Source organism: Colius striatus, chromosome 1, assembly GCF_028858725.1.
Source record: "Colius striatus isolate bColStr4 chromosome 1, bColStr4.1.hap1, whole genome shotgun sequence".
NCBI classification, from domain to species: Eukaryota; Metazoa; Chordata; class Aves; order Coliiformes; family Coliidae; genus Colius; species Colius striatus.
The window spans coordinates 9,920,497-9,941,057 of NC_084759.1; the positions used below are offsets into that span (position 1 = coordinate 9,920,497).

General features: G+C 41.8%; 1 protein-coding gene across 3 annotated transcripts in view; it reads left to right on the forward strand.

Annotated features, from left to right (window-relative positions):
• FAT3 (FAT atypical cadherin 3) overlaps nt 1-20,561 on the forward strand; it is a 320,884-nt gene that overhangs the window by 289,185 nt on the left and 11,138 nt on the right. For all 3 annotated transcript variants that reach the window (XM_062020375.1, XM_062020376.1, XM_062020379.1), the window contains 4 exons: nt 1,598-1,732; nt 2,778-2,935; nt 10,196-10,664; nt 19,951-20,104. In XM_062020375.1, coding sequence (XP_061876359.1) covers nt 1,598-1,732; nt 2,778-2,935; nt 10,196-10,664; nt 19,951-20,104 — 916 coding nt within the window. The remainder of the gene's footprint in view (nt 1-1,597; nt 1,733-2,777; nt 2,936-10,195; nt 10,665-19,950; nt 20,105-20,561) is intronic.

A 20,561-nucleotide genomic window follows, 5' to 3' on the forward strand; every position in this document is an offset into this window, starting at 1 on the left:
GATGAGTAGAAAGATACTGACTTTTTATTGTTAAAATCATCACCTGCATGTGTTAAGTAAATGAATTTGATAAGCAAAACAAGATACATCTGTCCATTCCCAGCAACTGGCGTTCACTCTCTTAAAGCTCTGGCTGCAAATCAATAGAAGCAAGGGCAGGAATGCCTTTTTCCCTGCACTCAAAGGTTACTTGCATAGCAGCCACACACAGATGTCCAAAAGTGGAAGCTTCCCCTGCATGTATAAAGTTCCCTATTGCCATCAAGAAAATGCTAACTGTTGTGGAAGCTGTATATTCCTGAGAATTCATCTATTAAGCAATATATTAAGCAATATTGATATCATGTTTTGCATTATTGACTGCAAATTTGTCAAGCTTAGGGCAATCAAACCAGATTTATTTATCCACTTTTAGAAGTTATGAAGAAGTTTTAGCCACACCCTGTAGAATGCAAGAAGTCCCTTTGACACTAACAGGCTTTAAATTAAACCCTTGACATGGTCAGCTTGATAGATGTTGAGAATTTAGGTGGTTTTGCAGAACCTTAATGTAATTGTGTCACACAGTATTTTAAGCAAATTTGAAACTCAGTATTCATCTTTCCCTTGAGATTAATTCCCTTATGAAGTTAGTACGAGTTCTGAATTCACTTATTCTTGGGCAAGATTAGATTCCATACTAATGAAAGAGGTTTAGGAAAGAGTTGACACAAGCATTCAAAATAATTTTATCCAAATTAAGCTCTTCCCCAAATACAAAATGACATGGGTATTTTGCCTGATTTGTAATTGCAACTGGCTGTTTAGAATGTTAGGCTTCCTCTTTCTTTAATTAGGTAACGTCAAGGCAATGTACAACCAACTTATTTTTATTTTCAAAATTTCTTTGAGTTCTTAGTGTCCAGACCAAGTTGCATTTCCTGATGCAGTGGGACTTGTGTAGTCACAACTTGTGTAGTCAGAGGAAAGGAGATTAGGTTTTGGCAGCCGGGGCAAGGGGCATGATACAATAGGCTGTGAGAACTCAGAAATGTCAAGGGGGGGTGATAGCGACAGGGCAAGTTTGTCTGTGCTGCACGATCAAGCCAGCAGTGTGTCCTGTGCAGTATGAGGATGAAACGTCCATCTGTCATTCTGTAGCCCAGGAATGGCTTTTTCTTATTTTTTTCTGCTAGGGAACTGTGCTTCTTTAAATTTGTTTCTCATGGATGTGCTGGAGCAAAAACAGTGTGTAGCTTCAAGTCATTTTTTTCTGACATCTCTAAATCCCCTGTGCAGGAAGATTTGTGAGAAAATGAATGGCCTTCACAACACCAATTTTAAACCAGTTACTGCTCATAACTGTTGGGTTTTATAATACATTGCTGTGGGGTTTAGAACAGCCTTTGAAGAAGAACCATAATGATTTTGTTACGTACTTGTCCAAAGGACATCTCTTCTGTGAAGGTTTTGGTTGGATTTTTTTTTGGTTGCTATTATTAAGCCATTCTTTGCTCGTACTGAAATGTGAGATCAGTAATTGTCTTTCATTGCTCCTGTATTGCTGCAGATCATGCTTTACAGTGTATATCCCTGACAGAATTTTGACTTATTGCAGGAGGACTCTGCCCAGGATCTAATGATCCCTGTCTGGAGAAGCCATGTCCAGGGGACATGCAGTGTGTGGGGTATGAAGCGAACCGGAGACCCTTCATCTGCCAGTGCCCACCAGGAAAGCTTGGCGAGTGTTCAGGTGCATGTCTCAGTGGTAAAGGGGGGTATACCTGAACAACAAACTGCTGGCATTCTCATTTTGTAGGTAGAGGTGCCACTGAAGTCAACAGAAGATGAACTGCTTAATCCTTCTCAGCACTAGCATATCTGTCTCTAAGCCCTGTAAAATACTTCTCATTATAGCTACAGGGCTGTATGAGAACCATGATGCAGTTTCTGCTGGGAAATTCCCACTGACTTCGTTGAATCCCAGATTAGTAAAACAGGCTGCTGAGAAAACAGGGCTTTTCCTAGAGTCTGTTATGCCAGATGTTTTCCTGCCATGGGCATAGCTCCATAATTAACTCTTCTGCTTACTATTTAGATTACTGGAATTCCAGTCTTTATTAATGAAAACACTACATCATCCCAAAAAGAAAGTTTGAGGACATTTGGACTAGACGATTTTTCAATGCCCCTTTCAACCCTTAAGATTCTGTGATCTGTTAGTTCTCTGCAGCTGTGTTGTTCCCTGGGATATAAAGAGCCAGGTGGAAAGCCAGTGAAGTGAAGCTTTCCGTTGACTTCAGTCAATCCAGGGCTGTGTGACAGCAGACGTTTGATATTTCCCTCATGAAAGCACAGTAGATACTGATCTGTGTCATTGTTCCTGGGCAGTGGTTGCAGGGAACTCATTGCAAGGGTTTGGCTGGCATCCACCCACTCTAGCTTTATGAACATAACTCAATTGCCTGATGTACGGGCACAGTCCCTGTTATCAATGAGATGAGATCAGTGCCTGTAGGGGTATATAACCTTAAAAATGCTCAATACTTGGAGAAAGCTCTCATTTTTTTTGTATGTTTGGAGAAACAGAACTTTCCTGCATCCCCTGAAATACAATTTTTTAAAAACCCAACAGTATGTTTTTGTAGTAGGTGCCAGCTTTTTTCCCTGTCAAAGTCGGGTTCTATTTACTTCTTCCTAGACATTAGCTCTCTAATTTCTTTAATTAACTTGACAGTTGAGAAATTATTTCGTGTGTCACTAAAAGAACGTATGTCTCTTCAACATGGTTATTTCAGGCCACACTTCCCTTAGCTTTGCTGGGAATAGCTACATTAAATACCGGGTTTCTGAAAATAGCAAGAAAGAGGAATTCAAGTTGGCTCTTCGTCTGCGAACCCTGCAAAGCAATGGGATCATAATGTACACCAGAGCGAATCCCTGTATCATTCTGAAGGTAATTAAAATAACTTAGTCTTTCTGCAGTTGTTTTTCTTGATTATATGTTTTCGGTTGGCTCTTAATTTGTGAAGTGCTGTTCTCATTTCAGCTGTAGATTGAGAAAATGATGTTGGATCAGTTTCACGCTAACAGGAAAAAATAACAATTTTGACAATGACAGCAACAACAACAGTCAAAAAACAGGTTGTTCATGGCACTTTTCTTGGAAAATGCTCCATTGGGTGCTGTTTATTGTAACAATATTACCTGTGTCTGCATGCAGGAGCCAGATTGCACAGGATGTAGGATCTGGCCATTTATATGACCATATAGTCAAAACAATACCTGAGATACATTCCTCCTCTGTGTCCATGCTTGTGGTTAGAGGACATGCCCTCACTGCTGCCAAGTTCATTCCAGAAACCAATCACTTAGAACATGCCTCCTGCTGAATGTGGACTTTTCTACACTCTGTGAATTGAGATTGTTGAGCAAAGCATAAGGTAGCTGGAGACTGATACTCAATTAGTATTTGATTGATAAGTTATCCATGCATTTTTGTTCTTTGTTGGTTTCTGTGGAAGAGCAAATACTTGCTGGATGGAAAGGGAGTGCTAGGCTCATCCAAGAGCCTGTGAGTATAGTGTTACTGCTAGAGCCTCCAAGGTACAAAGTGAAGATGTTGACTTTTGTAACTCAGCCATATCCTATAATTCAGCAATGGGAGAAATGGCACAGAGCCTGTTGTGTCTGTATTTGCAATCTTCAGAATTCTTTTGGAAGAATGCTTAGGTAATGTTAAAATAGCTAGATGAGTTATTAATGGGTAACGAACAATTTTATAGCTGTTGGACTCAAATATTTCATGAACAGCATTACTGTCAGTCATTCACTGAGGACTCTAAGCATTGTTCAAATCAGTTCAAGACAATTAAGCTCTGCTTTGAGACTCACAGAAGTGCACAGTATGAACTTTTCAGGACAAGAGAGCCTGAAAATTGCGATCACCTCATTGCAATCACCTGGGTTGAGATTTTGGTGTTGGGGTAGGCATTTTGTTTTCCATCACCACTTCACACAATCACCTAACCATTTTGCTTTGAAATATATTGTGAGGGAAAAATAATACTGGAAGGAGCAGCAACAAGAGCTGTGGCTACTCTGCTTCAGTCTCAGAAGCCAGCCCCCAGGTCATGCTCTGTTTTGCTTCCTAGGAAAGGACTTCCAGCTCTGAACCAATCTCAGGCAGCACTTAGAAGAGAGCTTCAGATGCAGATGCCACATCATGTGTCTGATGAATGAGGTCCAGGGTCACATATGGATGCGAAGGCTCCACTTCATTGAGCAGGGGAGGACACAGGGAATTCCCTTCCCAGAGCCTCACCCTTGGCTTTTAGGTAGAGCAGGATTTGCTGTGTCAGTGAGTATATCTTTTTCTCAGGCTTGGCACTTGGCTTCTATAAGCATAGGGTTTAAAGAAAAGCGAAGCATTGAATTCAGCAGGTCTTTTTAAGAAATGACATCACTTAAAAGATCAAGAATCACTAGAGGTTTATTTTGTGAAGGTCATTTAGCAGAGAGATTTCAGACTAAGATCTCACAAAAGTCCTCTATGGCAGGTGAAGGACATTATGTTCAATGGATGTAGCCATAGCATATCTCTTCAGGGATGGCAGCTGACTCATGAACTGCACTTTGGGGATCCCTAACTCGGATGTTTTTGAGCAAGTTACTTCTAGACTCTTTAAGCATGTGTTTTGTCATTTGTAAACCAGGGGGAAGGCTTTTTTTTTAACCAGATACCTATGTTGGGAGATAGGGAGATGCTCAGAAATGAGGCCATTAAGTAGATTAATTAGAGGTCTATAAATGTGAAGTTGTTATCATTTGAGCATTGCTTTCAATTAAATTAAACATGAGGAGAGGCTTTCCAAATAGAGGATAAAGAATGGGATCCTGTGCTCTTTTGAATGCTCTGGCATCACTCCAGCAAAGCACTTAATCACTTGCTTAACTTCCTGTATTTGAAGGCAATTGGAACTACTCACGTACCTTAATTTTAAGCATGTACTTAAGTATCTGCTGGATTAGCACCAGAGGGCCCAGCATCATCTCCGAGCTCCAAACAAAGGCAGTGATGAGGGAAATTTAGGCCCATCACGTTGTGCAAGCCCATGGGAGAGCGGGCAGAAACCACCCCCGCTGTTGGGGCACACAGTGGCATTGATTTTTCTGAAGGGATTCTACGCTGTTGCAGTCTATTTAAAAATTAATGCTGCGATATGGTTTTCAGTGTTTAAATGACCAGCTTAATTTTGGGAGCTCATACATTTGTGATAACTCCAGGGATGGAAATATTTCATAATCATAACACGATGTCCTTCTCAGACAAATAATCAATTCCATAGAGCAAACTGCTTTTTTACTCCTTTGCTGAAAGCCTACCAGCTACTCTGTATCAATACAATATAATAAGGGTGTTATTTATTCAGCTGTTTCAAATAAAGCAACTCATCCATCGATTTTGAGAGGTTGGCCATTTTTTTTTGTGACGTGCTCTTGCTTTTAAGACAATTGGAGGAAAATAAGATGCAGGTCAATGGCCTTTTTCTATTCCTTTGAAAAGATTACATCTGCTCAAACCAGTATCACTATTTCCTTTTTCCTACATAGCATCTATCTGGAGAAAGTAAGATTTAGCAATGTAAAGCATTACGAAGCCATAGGAGAACTCCATATTTCATTTTGGTTTTTTTCAAGGAACATGGTGGAGTGTCAACTTGTTTTGTGAAATACAAAGGATTAAAGATAAGTAAAGAAAGACTTTCCCATCATGCCAGCTGTTAAATGGTGAAAGGCAAGTTGTATGTTCTTCCGTCCAGGCAGTTAATGTGAAACTTTGTGTGGTTTAGTTAAGTGTGTATTATACAGTTTAATGCATTACTGCTGTATGGCTTATGCTGGATAAGACTGAAGCTTGGATATGATCCCAGTTATGGCTGGAGCTGAAACGAGTAATATTTTAATTAAATATACCATTTTACACAAATGAACCTGAAATGTAATTCAGCTAACAAAATAATTCCCTGGGTAGATTAGCAGGCAGCATGCTATATCCGTGGTGTGAGACTGCAGATGGACTGTGAGCTGAAGGTGGTCTCAGAAGAACCATTTGATCATTTTATTACCCATGTTGATACACAAACATGGATGTTAGCCAAACACCTTAGCCAGTCTAATATTCTAATATAATTTACAGTATCTGCTTGGCTCCATTTTACTCACTGAATGAAGCTGTTGAAAAGTAACAGATTGCATCAGCTTTTGGAGCTTTCTCTGTTCTTTGTACTTCTCTACAGGTGAGGAATTTTGTGTCTGTAAGATGCATTCACCTCACTGTCCTAGTAGTTATAATGAGATACTGTAAATAAGCCCACAGTGCTCTGAGAAGTGAAAGCTTAGTGGGAACTTTCTGCCCACCAAGGATGAAGCAGAGTCTCTTAGCTTTCGTCTTGGTTCAGAAGGTCAGTGCCAGCACCACAGGCTGCGTTGATGAAGGGTGGCAGAGTTTGCATCTCTGCTGTGAGATGGAGTATCTCAAGTTCTGTTGCATCACATAGATGGTGAAAAATCAGTGCCACATGTTCAGTCCTGAACTGAGACTACTAGTGCTTAACCAGACCGCTCACCCCACTGAGATTATTATCTGGATAACTGCTGAGACTGGACAACAGCATTGGACAATTAATTGTATTTCCAGACTATCTGCTTGAAGGTACCTCACTTAATAAGAAGCTGAAGTTCAGCTTTTCTTGATACCAGAGTCCAGACTATAATCACAGACATCACTGTCTGTGAGGAGTCACGGGAACACCAGAGATTCATTTCTCAGTCAAAGATCCATGGTTGAACTCTCTGTGCTTAGGAGTGGTGACATTGTTTTGCCCTGAAGAGTGGAAGACCCTTCTCCTCCCTGACTGGCCAGCCTGCCTGGTAAGCTGGCAGAACTGGAGCTCTCTGCAGCACTCACTCCTTCCTGGCTGTTCCTGATCTTCCTCCTCCTCCTAGAGGCACAAGGCCATGAAGGGACAGATATTTCTTCCCTGCCCCATGACAGCAAGACCTGTAAGCATCTGATTAGTGAAAGTACCTTTATGGTCTCATTGCTAGAGTACCTGGGCATGTCACAGACTTTAATGTATGTACGTATCCGTAAAGCAGTGATGTGAGGTAGGGAAATGACGTTATCCTTCTTTTACTGATGGACACCTCAAACTAATGGTTTGCTCGAGATCCCAGAGGAAGAGTGTTGCAGAGTGTGGATTCCCATGCATATCCATCAAATTGTAGGCTAGTACTGTAAGCGTTGGACCATCTTTCCATCTTTCACTGTAGCCTGAGGTAGGGGTTACTAGTGCTTTTTTAATAAAAGGAAGGAAACATAGCCTTTCAGGCAATATATATTTACCATGTATGTCAGATCATCTGCCAGTAAAAAGAAATAAAAGTGGATGAGAAAGATGTATAAAACATATTTTAATGACAAGTGGTTTAGGTCATCATTTCCCATAGACAAATGGTGTAATATTTGTCCCAGGTGCTCATATGTGGTGTTGTATTTATAAAGATAATTGGAAAAGCATGTTCTGTGAGTAAGGGTAATAGACATACAGGCAGTAGGTCCTTCAGGATATAAGTAGTCTTAGGGGAGGTGTATGTATATTATACACAATCAGTAGAACAGTTTCCATTGGAAAAAAGCCTTTTGAATAAGAACCAAGTAAACTGCTTATCCGATGATGGCTGTTTTTCTAAGTGTAATCTATTGGCATATATTTTTCTGTTTGATTTGTATTCCTATTGAGCCAGAACACACTTTCCAAGCAGTGCCTTCAAGGTTTGTGGACTATTTTGTTGCACAGGGAGAAAAGAAACTATTGCTTCATCTCTGGAGAGAAACCAGCTCAGTTTATCAGGGCATCTTGTTTACTGAGATTCCTCTGGAGTAGATACTTTAATAGGTCCAGCTTCAATCTACAGAAATGGCTTACAGCTGAGTTTTGAGACTTGCAAGAAAAGACTTTTTTAATGAGGAATGATCCACACTTGTTTTTCTATACATCCAGCAGCCTTTTTTGATTGAGCTGTAGGAGCACCAAGCAACATCCATCCCTTAAGCATATTGTATTACAATGACAGGTCTCATTTCTTCTCAATTTCATTACATCCTACAGATCAATGTTTTCAGGATAGGCAGCTACCCATAGCATGAGCTAGTTCTTATTCTTGTGGCTCCTTCTACATGTGTATCCCTCTCACATGCCTCATGCCACACAGGCAATGTAGATAGCTGTCATTTATAGGGAGCTTTTTACACGTTTAGCATCTCTGTGTCCAACCCTTCCAAGCAATTGCAAAGCAGTGGTGTGTTTTATACCCAGCTGCCTGATGTGAATTGGCCTGAGTTTACAGCCCAGATCAAATCCAACCATTCAAGAGAATAGAGTCTGGAAAGGAGAACTAAGCAGTGGCACAGGCTGCCCAGGGAGGTTGTGGAATCTCCTTCCTTGGAGGTCTTCAAGACCCATCTGGACATGTTCCTTTGCGACCTGATCTAGGTGAACCTGCTTCTGCAGGGGGGTTGGACTGGATGATCTCTAAAGGTCCCTTCCAACCCTTACCATTCTATGATTCTATGATAAGTCCAGAGATCATCAAAACTCAAGATTTTACCCATAGCTTTTCCCCAGGTAGTTTTGTGAATCTCCCAGGACAATAAAATGATCATAATGACAAAACAGAAGAGTCCTGTTGATTAACAGTATCCCATTTACCTTCAGGCCACAGCAGAGAGCCTGGCAGAGAAGACTTTGAGCACTAGTTCAGACACGTGCCAAGGGATGTCTCAAGCTAACACAGTTTTAAATGGCTATCCATGCCAGAAATGGCCAAATATGACCCAAAACAGATGGACACAATGCAATGCAACGCAGCATCATCACATCTGCATTAGCCATGACAGTTTAGCCAGCCACCAAAGCAGGGGGAGGTTTCTTTCACTGACAGCTATGGCAACTCTGCTCTGCTGGGGAGAGCAATGAGGTTGTGTTACAGGTAAACCAGTGAGAGTACAATGTGTGCCGCCTGGAAGGATGGAAAAGGACACAGTGCCTGAACTTTTCAGAGGGATAAGTAATGGGACAGAGCTGTCTTGAGATGGGGTTTGCAGAAATAAATACTTCCTAGAGCGTGACATAAAGGTAAAATAATTGCAAGAGCTTTCAGAGAGCTTGAATCCAATTAATGTGTCATAAGAAATTATTTCCAGCCTTGTCAGCTATTTTAAACTTGTCTGCCATCTGTTAGAGAAACCTGAAATCTTTGGGTAAACTGCTAATCAGGAGAGCAGCACTTTATACATATTCCCTCACTCTGCACTTTGCCTGCCCCAGCAGGCTAGCACAGATTTTCCCTTTGTGATGACTTCAGATGGGTGAGGGGCAGAAAGGAGAAAGACAAAGCTCAACAGTCCTTCTAAAACATTGAACCCAGCATAAATATGAAGAAAGAAGGAAAAGAGCAAGCCATCTTCTGCCATCTGTGAGGTATACACAGAGCAGGTAGTGTAGCATCCTCAGAAAATGACTGACTTTTGGTTAACCAAATCTTACTGTTGTACTTAAGGTAATGGAACTTATATCACTTAGGGATGATCCAAAAGGTTACAGAAGCACAGGATGTGTAAATGAGCAGAGCACTGAGCAACTCCAGCTGAAAGCAGTGGCCATTGCCTTTGCCACAAGCCTCTCAAACACTCAGAGGTAGTCCTTTGCCCTGACTGACCTTTCAGTAGCATCACCCACCAGGAGCAGAATTGCAGAGCCTGACTGGCCAGACTTGCTCCAGAGAGACACAACTGCCCAGCAGCATAGATGGGAGCAGGACACAGGTCCTCTGGCTTATGCCCTGTTCAGTGAGACATGCCATTATCCCAGTCCTCACTTCTGCTGTGCATCTATGTTTTTTCTGCATTTTCAATTTGCCAGCAGTAACTGGCTTGGGCTAAGTCCTAAGTAGGTTGACATTTATCACCCTAATTTTTATTAATTGATGCTAAAGACACAGCTTTTTGCTATTTGAGTGTCATGCAGTAAAGCAGCTTTAACACTGTGCAGAGGCTGTCTAGAAGTCCTCTGTGTTTCCAGATTCTCCATGAGAGTGTATTACGAGACAACTGAGCAACTGAAGCACCGTGATTTCTGTTTTCCTCCCGCAGATTGTGGATGGCAAACTGTGGTTCCAGTTGGACTGCGGAAACGGTCCGGGCATCCTGGGAATTTCGGGCAGGGCCGTTAATGATGGAAGCTGGCACTCAGTCTTCCTGGAGCTGAACCGTAACTTCACCAGCCTGTCCCTGGACGACAGCTACGTGGAGCGTCGCAAAGCCCCCCTCTATTTCCAGACTCTCAGCACAGACAGCTCCGTCTACTTCGGCGCTCAGGTCCAAGTGGACAACGTCCGCAGCCTGACCGACAAGAGAACGACGCAGGTCTTGAGCGGCTTTCAGGGCTGCCTGGATTCAGTTGTCCTGAACAACAACGAGCTGCCGCTCCAGAACAAGCGCAGCAGCTTTGCAGAAGTGGTCGGCCTGACGGAATTGAAGCTTGGCTGCGTGCTCTACCCCGACGCCTGCGAGAGGCATCCCTGCCAGAACGGCGGCACCTGTACCACCGTGCCATCTGGTGGTAAGTGTTTTGCATTACTTTATGAGTTTTCTCCCCCCCCCAACACACACACCCCCCTTTCCCCGTTTTCCTCTATAATTTATTGCCAGAGATGGTTTTATGCAGCAATATGCTTGAAAAAAAAAATCTCATGAACTCTATAAAACTCTGATAGATATTGCAAATTGTGTAAAAGCTGTTTGCTCTATAAATAACAGTGAAACAGTGCTCCTTCTCATTGCATTAGTGTTCCAGGAGGAAATTGATTTATTGGCTGTTAGGATAATCCTATTTCTATAGAAACCAATAGAATTACAATTACTGTAATGCTCAGCTGGATTTTTCAGGAGCCATTTACAGTCTCGAAGGCTGTACATGGAGATGGTGATTTCAAACGTCCGTCACAGATGCAATGGCACCGATGCCGCCTTCTGTTTCTGAATCTGTCACAAATAATTACCAGGCTGCCCACAAACACCTTGGTTGTTTTGTGAGTAATTCGAATATACATCTGCGTGGAAAATAGCAAGTCATGACCCCTTCATAAACCCTCCCAGAAGTGTGTTTTAGAGCTTCCTCAGAGGCCTGAGTACTTCAAGGTCTAAGTAATATTATCCAAAGTTTATAGGGCATTGATTTAAACTGTACTTTTGTTGGAGTTTCCTATCCAGTGGTTATATGGTGGCTTGCGGGATTTGGTGCCAGTGACTTATGACCTGGTAACGCACGCACAAGTTATAGACCTAAGAGCCATCAGCATCTTAGCAGGAAAAAAAGCAAGTGGCATATGTGTAAGACATTTCCTCTAGGGCTGTTCTCTCTCTGCAATGTATGGATTTCCCTTCCCCTTTATTGTTCTAGGAAGCAGCATCATTTTTTTGGTAAACTAAAACTTCCTTTGACAAGGAGGATGCTGAACAGAGAGATCTTCTGCAAGTTCAGAGCTTTCTGACAGTGGTTTTGGTGGTGGTTCCATAGGCAATTTCCCACTGAACTCTTTTTTTTTATGGAGCATTTAATCACTGTCCCAGGGCTTTCTGCTTTAATGTGTCCCTGCAATTCCCTTGCACCCATAATTACTCCTTCTGGGTTTCATTGTTTTAAGCCTTGTACCTGTATTTCCTTTCTACTACCCTTCTCAAACATAGATCTTTCTAAACTTTAGAGACTTTCTAAACTTGAGAACAGTTTACTTTTCAAGGCTGAAATCTGTTGAGGTCTGAACAAAACTGACTCTCAGACAGAAGTTTCTCATTTGGATAACCCTGCCTTTACAGGGTAAGCCCTGACAATGTGGGTTTTCTAATGCTGAGTTGCCTTAGCCAGCATTTCCTCTGGTTTCTTGGCTTTGATTCAGCCTCTTCTTCTTCCCTGCCATGGCAAATGGTACGTCAGAGGTGCTGTTGGCTTTGGTGCTGGTGGAAGGAGATGGAAGGACTGAAGCACTGGCAAGGCAGGATGTGATCTACAGCACAGAGACAAATGTTGCTGCTTGTGTGTCATTAAGGGTCTTTATTTACCGAGGGAAGGAAAGAAAAAAGAGTGCTGCACAAGGGCAAAAGAAAATTGTTCTGAGGCAGGATGCTCCATCCACTAATAGAATTGCTAAGCAAGATTATTTAAATCCCTAGGAAATATGTCTGTAATATGTACATGAATGTACCATGGCTTTGGTTCAGATCCCATACTTAATAAATGAGGTTAACCATTCGCCTAGCATCCTAGGAAGCACGAGAACAGCTCCTTCTATTGATTTTATTTGAGTCTATTTACAGTATTGCTCAGCAGTCTCAGTGATGAGTAAATTGAGACCTTTCTAACAAAATGCTTTACAGTAATTCTTCTTTTCTCCCCAGCGCCATGTGCATGCCAATTCAAACCCAGGGGAGACATGGGGTGGGGGGAGAAACAGGCAGCACTGAAGATTGGACCCGTTTTATTACAGCAGTGGCATGCACCGTTTTCATGTCAACATAATTCGCTGCTGGAAAGCAGTCACGGAACTGATTTAACTTGCCTGCGTTGCTGCCTCGGCGAGGGGGCACGTGCCCTGCAGGGATGTTTCGGCTGCCTGCCGTTAAAAAATCTGTTTGCTGTTTTTACTGCCTCAGCGGTGTATGTAAATACAGGATTGTTATAAAGCCATAACTCCAGCGCAATGGGCCCTGACTGTACTTCAGTGCTTCTGCAGCGCAGCCCACGGGGAGAAGGTGTGGGCATCTCAGTTTCCACCAGGCAAACGAGTCTGTTGTTAGTGTCCTCCATAGGCACAGAGGTCATGTAATTAAATTCCATAGAGTGGAGAGCCCAGCAGCATTGCAAATGCTGGTTGCAGAGCCACAAATTGCAGCGTGCACTTAAGAGTCGTCAGCCGTTGTATTTGCTGACATAGACAGCAGCAGCTGACTTTCATTGAAAATAGAAAAAAGAAAGAAAAAAGTAATAACTCTTAATTTTTCGTCTTTTTTGGTAGGGGAAGCATTCAAAAATATCTATGCAAAGATCCCTTTCCCAATCCCAGTGTATTCGGTAGCATCAGGATCTCTTGACTAATATTTTCTATGATATTATCTTTCTATTAAAGTTTCTGGAGAATAATGCTCCTTTTCCTAAGCAGACAGTATCTGGCATAATAATAGGATTTCTTTTTTAAGAAGTGAATCCTCAAATTTTACAGAGAAAATTTCATATACTGTTAACATCCTTTTTCTTACAAAAACCCTACTGTGCATCACAAGAAAGTTAAGAGAAAAAGAAAGCTCCAATTTGTAGTTAACTTTAAAACAGTCAAGGAAAGGTTACCCAACATTATAACATGAAAGAATTGCTGGCTACATACCAGAAATCAAAGGAGCCATGTCTAATTTACATATAATTTGCATTAACTGATCATTTAAAACACAAACCCCCATAATAGTATTCTTGTTGTCAAATCTTCCTTTCAATGGGAATGCCAACTGCCCCGTTCACCATTAATAAAAAAGCTGCCTCTGATTACCTTCCCCTTCATCCTGCGGTTATGGGAATGGGGTAATGTCATGGCCCTTCCTGGGGAACTGCCAAATTGATGCCTTGTGTGCACTGGGAGCGTGGCCACACTGCTGCTGTTGGGGCTTGTGTGGGTAAATTCACAGCCCCTTTGGAGCGCCTGGTTCAGGAAAAGTGCTGGGCATGGGCTGCACACCGATGCAACAGTACTGACCCAAAAGGAGAGTTGACATAGGGCTGGTTCACCTGTGCTGACTCCTCCTGACTGACCTCTCTGCATATTGAACAGGAGGACAAAATGGGCATCTTAGCCTGCAGGAGAAACCATAGATAGCTCAGATGCTCAGAGACATCACTGTGAGTGCAGAAAAAAGCCCCTTTGCTTTCAAAATCTGGTTTCTGATCCAGCTGCAAGCGACCGTGACATGAACTTCTGCTTACACTCATGTTCCCATGGGTCCAAACCAAGTCCCACAGCAATGACCTATGCCCAGTGTTGTCAGTGGTTCAAGAGAGGGTCCTGTGTGTCCAGGGACCCCACAGGGAGATCCTGTGCATGCTGGAAAAAAAAAACTGGGAAAAGGGGGATAAACACTGACTAGCTCTGACAGCTCAGGAGACTCCTAGCAGAAGGATCTGTGTAGAGCTTTAGAACTATATTCTCAGGAGACACTGGAAACCACAACCTTAAATATAGTCCACATTTTTCCAGGCATCTCAGTCTCTACCCATAAATGTGGGTCAGTAAAGCTGGTTTTAAATACAGTTGTTAGCATTTTGAGAACTGATAAAAAGCATGACTTTCAGAAGCAGCTTGGCTCTTTGGGCTGAAATTTCTCAAGAAAATTCAACCAAGGATTTGAAGTGTGATTAAGCTGTAAGCGGCTGAATATGAGGTTTTAAAATGGGAAATGTCACACAACCTTAATAACAGGGTGGCAATACCAGGTCTGCCAATAGTAAATGTGTGTTTATCCTCATGAATAACAACATGAGCAATCACAGCGATAGAAGGCTTTACTGTAATCAAATGCAAACACTGCACCAAGGTTTTCAGCCACAAAGAGAGACTCCCGTGCTTGTAAAGCCTGCAATTATAAGTATAGTTACTTGCTTTTAATTTCATCAGTCCTACATACATCTGGCTTTGATTGAAGTAAATGGCTTGTATGAGTAGACAATATTATTTGAACATGAAACATTTGAGCTGAAATATCTGTTGAGTCAAGGACTGTGGGCAGAATGTGAGAACAGAAAGTCATTGCTTTCCCCTCCTCAGCTTTCTTTTTTCTCCTGTTGTGAACAGAGTTAAAACCCAAAGGAGGGAAAACTTGGCACTTAGGTGGTGGTTTTGATACATGTTTTAAAGCATGTTGGCAACATTAACACACAGGTGTTTTAGGGGATTAGGTAGTTTATAAGAATGACAGGAGGGAGGAATGAGTGTATTAGTACTGACCTGGTCGTACGTACGTTCTCCATCATGCTTTCTCACACACACAAAGCAAGCAGCATACTGCAATGTAAGCATACCAGATACACCTCAGTTAATTTTTTTAAAGCTTCATGTCTTTTTAGAAGGCTGGGAAGTTTTTCATCTTTTTATAGCTGTGCTTTTAGACATCTGGATTTAAATTCCTAGTTTCAAAGTGCATGCACCCCCCCCCAATCCTTTCATAGAAAACACCAGTTTAACAAAGACAGGTTCATTTTTCATGCCAACTGGTGGCAAGAGGCAATTGGCTGTCTGAAGACAGATAAGTTAAATCTGAAGTAACGGGAATATGTATGGCTGAAGAACACACAGCTCTTGAGAGTGGCCTGGTGTGTCTGTAAACATACTGAAATGCAAGTGCTGGGAGAGGTCGTCTTCACCTTCAATTTTTCTCATCAGTTAACTTGCCATAAAATGCTACGTGAGCAGAGCCAAGGGCAGCCTGTTCCTGGACACTGTCAGGTCTAGCTGCACAGCAGGGAAAGAAACTACATGGGGAGATGAAATGCAAAAGGCAAAACATGAAAGAGACAAAAGCCAACTGCTCTTGCATGTGATAGATAGAAGCAGAAGCATACACATGTTCAAAAAACAGAAGTGGCAGCAGTTTGGAGCATCCTCTTTATTAAAGCCAAGTAAACCTGAGGGTATACAGAGACTCAGATGCTCAGGCTGGCAGTGCTACCAACAGAGATGTTTGCTGCATAACAGCATCCCATCTGCTGATGGCACCATGCCTACCTTTTGCCACTGTCTCTGCTTATTAAGTGCCAAGCAAACACAGGTAGTGGCAGGAAGCCTGTGTAGTGTCCTCACTCTTCAGTAAGGTCTGGGCTAAAAAAATCCCTTTTCCTCAGGACAGGGAGATGCCAACCAGGCAGGAAGAGAAGCTATTGAAGTCCAAGTGAGATGAGACTCAGCTACCTAGCAGAGACCTCGATTAGTGGATGAGGGTGAGAAAACACCTAAAAAACAACCAGAAAGCCCAAGACTATGTGTAAGAGAGTGCTATGTCTACACAATGCTTTAGATCACAAACGAGCTTTGATCTGAATCCTGTCTCAGAAGGCAGGACCAGGCTTCCCTCTTGACAGTGCTGTGCTGGAAGCCATGCACCAGTGTAGCTAATGTGATCCTAAAGGCCTGAAATATGTGCACTGAGGGTACTGGGTCCTCAATACCAGTTGTTCCATTGTTCCACAGGGCTTGCTAACATTGGTATGGCCTAAAAGGACTATGTCGTTGCTCATAGCTTCTTGTTGCTCTTAAGACCAGCTGTTGGTAAAGGCTATTGTGGCACATGCAGAGGGTTTTGTGGTCCTACCCCAGCAGCATTACAGATGTGTTTACTAGAGCTTTCTAGCTTTTTCCACTGTTTTTCTCTAAAGAAATGCAGCGGTGACATCACAAAATTTGCTGCCTTTTCCAGCATTAGTGTGCAGAATGAAGTATTCCTATCTCTTGGAGGGACTCAGCTGGACTGTATGACCTAAAATGTTGATGAATTTACAAGACTTCCAGTGCCTTCATTGTGAACAGGGGCAAGCCTTAGATTGTTTGAAAGGGTTTTTGCATCCTTGCTAAGAGATAGGTCACTTAGCCTTTTCTTCATCTTGAATGTGGGAATTTTGCTCGTTACTCTTGTGCTAAACGTGTGGGAAGAAATGTGTGATACATTACTGGGGTATTAAATTAAAAGAGTAATAAAAATTCTTTGTTAGGCAGAAGATGGTCTCCTGACCAAAGGGTTTCTTTACGATTACACTTTGTCCACAGCCATGAGGCTACAATGTGCAGCAGTGGGAAAAATTGCATCCTCTGCTGAGAGGTTTGGAGAAGCAATAAAGGTCTGGCAAGTGTGCTGGCCAAGTCGATATGTGCTGCGTACTGAGCCATCGGATCAGCCCACCACTTCCCTACTCCATGAATTTCGACATATGCTTTGCTGTGTTGGAGACCTCTCGGGTGAATGGTTTGCAGCTCTGAGCATGTGTGTCACAGGAAAGTTCAGTGTCTTTTGCCAATGGCTCAGAGTTGGCAGATCTATGGCAGTGCATCCAACAAGAGGAAGAGTCAGTGATAAATATTGTAATTTAATAGTGTCTTGGTTTACTGCCTTCTTTATTACTAACTCTGATACCTAGACTTAGAATCTGTACTGAATACTTAAGTCTTTTAATATCTGACTGTGTTCCATGATCATTAAATCAAATCCAGTAAGAAAATTTAGACTTTCAGAAGCACATTTTTGATTTTGGTCTTGTGCATATGTTGCCCAACAGAATTCTGACCCATCTGGTGCGTTCAGTTTCACCTCCAGGTATAAGATGGTAATTGGAGCTAATGTCTCTTTAATGTAATCAATAATAATAATAATAATGAGTGAATCCATGTTCTTTTTATACTTGGTGGAAAAAGGATTTTTTTTTGTGTACCAAATCAATATTTCCCAAGCTTCCTGCAGCGAATAAAGGTGGCAGAATATATTACAGAATGAGAATCCAGAACTTCATCAGCTAAAACAAACACAGGAGGTGAAAGTTATTTAAAGGCTTTGCCTTATAAATGATTGGTAACCAGTAACTTAAGTACAGAAAGTTGTTTTTTTAAAGTCACTTTGAAGTTACATAGGTTGAAAATATCAGATAACAAATAGAAGAATATAACTACTCTGCTATTCTGTAAGGCAACAGAATTGTTTATGAATAAAATGGTTTATATTTGGATTGAACATGTTCATTTCGCTTCAACTCAGCAAGACCATATACAATATATAAAACATTACTGTAGCTGTTGAACTATAGATGTCACTGTTCAGTCATAAAATGAAGCACCGAAACGGCCTTATTTATTGATGCTGTGATTTCTACCTACTGTATTTCTAGATCAGCTACTTTGCCAGCATCAAAAATGCAATGCCAGTTCAGTTGTAGTTTTGTAATTCTTCAGACCCAGATCTCTACAGGTTCAGAAAGTTGTTTCCATTGTCTGAGATACATGAAACAGCAAGAAATAATCCCATCCTGCTGATACTGACCAAACAGACTTCGTAGGCATCCCCAAAGTTGAATCATTTGTCTTCTTAACTCTGCAACCTTGAAAATTGCTTCTATCTCTCTTCTTGTGGCAGGACAACAAAACAGCATGATATTTGAGTATCTATTTTGTTTATCTTCAATTAAATAGGATTGGACTCTTGGCTGAGTATGCCAGCAAGTCTGATTCCAAGTTTATTCTCAAAAGCCTGTGCTTGTGAAAGAATTCAATTAGAGTAACTGAACAAGGCAAATTGAACCAGATAGGACATAAAAGAAATGGGAGTCTTAATGCAGAATTGCTTTTGCCTCATGCCTCCACTGGGCTTTTCCATATTGTTTCTGTGAAATTCTTCTCCTTGTAACTGTGCTAGAAATTCCTGTCTTGTTTCCCAGAACAGTGGCTTTGTAAGAAGTCTGTTATTTTTTTCTCAGATGTATAGATTTAGAAAGTTTTGTAAAATATGTTTAAAAAACTCACCACTGAGGGATGATACTTCAGCTACATCAGCTTGATCTCCAATAATTTTGACACTAAATTGAGTTGCATTCAACCATTTCAGCTACAACTCCAGCAGTACTAATGGCAGGACAGTGCCTTGTTCCAGTTACTTAATATACTACATTCAGTAAATATGTAAACCCCATAACTGAAGCTTGAACCTTGCCTACACATGTGTTTAAGACATTTGGGTTGTGTAAGTAGCTTTCTTAAATATCAGCCAAAGCTTTTTACAGATGTCTGGGAAAATTTTGGTAGTTCAACATCTCTAATCTACGAGTCTTTCCATCCCAAGGACTGTCTTAGCCATCTCATGGCTTTCACAGCCTACATGTTCCTTGCTTGCTTTGAGTGAAAAAACACTCAGGTTTCAATACCCAGTTCATAACATTAAGAGACACACTGCCTCACCAAATTTCTTTGTGACTTTAGATAATATTTTTAATGGCATTGTGATCTGAAATCACAAGTTGGAGGGGGCAGGAAGGAATTTGTCATTTGATGTCTGGCAGGGTGAACCAATGGGCTTGAGAACTGTTTTTCACTCTGATGTTGCTCCTCTGTTGGCAAGAAACATGGAGGTAGGACTTGGATCCCCTACTGCCAGTGATTAATGAGTCTTTTAATAGCACACACTGCACATAATCAGCTCTGATTAGGGCTGATGTTACCCAGTTCAGCTGTTGTTATGAAGTTTATAGCTCATGCCTTCATGGTGTACTTTATGACAGTGGTATCACTATCAAGTCTAACATTACTGTCACATCCCTATTGTGTTGTCCTTGTAAAAGGTGGATAAGGAAAAGTTCTTAGTTCATATCTTTGTTCTTCAGTGAAGCCCCAGAAGAAATGTGGAGAAATGTGGGCTGCCACTATCAGTGAATATGGTCTGTATTTTGAAAACTATTGAGATGCATCCTTGATCTAGACTTTTTCTTGTACCCAAATTTATGGGTGACATTTATTCTTATCTGAATCAGGACAATCAGGCTAGTCTGCAGCAATTCCTCTGGTCCCTGGTTGCAGATGTGAGCTCCAATTGTCCAGACATCCCAGATAAACACATTCTAGGCTGACATTTGGTGTGAACCACAAAGATATAGATGATCTTTCGAGGTCCCTTCCAGCCCTTGAGATTCTGTTATTCTATGACATACCAGAATGTGTATAAGCATCCCCTTTCCCCCAGGGTACAATATATGTTTTGGAGTAAAGTAGTCAGATGCTTTCATGCTTCCAGACAGATACAGTGATAAGCTGCTTATCTATTTCTCTCTCACCTCCCAGGCTACCAGTGCAATTGCCTCTCCCAGTTTACAGGAAGGAACTGTGAGTCAGAGATCACAGCCTGCTTCCCAAATCCCTGCCGGAATGGAGGCTCATGCGATCCCATCGGCAACGCTTTCATCTGTAACTGCAAAAATGGCCTCACAGGAGTAACGTAAGTGACCTTTCCCAGCTGGGCAATGGGAGCTTTTCAGTTTGGGTGAGGGAGCCCTGGCACAGGCTGCCCAGGGAGGGTGTGGAGTCTCCTTCTCTGGAGGTTTCCATATGCACCTGGGCATGTTCTTGGGTGACCCAATCTAGGTGAACCTGCTGTAGCAGGGGTTAGACTGGACCTTTCCAACTCCCACCATTCTGTGATTCTGTGAATTCAGTGATGGTGGGCTTTTTCATCAGGCATTTTTTACCCAAAATCTATGATTCACCTAGCAAAAAAGAGCCAAAAACTTATTTATTTTTTTCTAGTCTAAGCTAAGTACAACTGAGAAATCCATGGTGCTTGCATGTTTGGAAATGCTTTTCTGAACTTGGCCTCCTAAATTGTTGTTTCAAGATGTCATCTCCAGACAATATTCACTGAGATATACACACCTAAGAGAGTCTTTTTGAGCAAT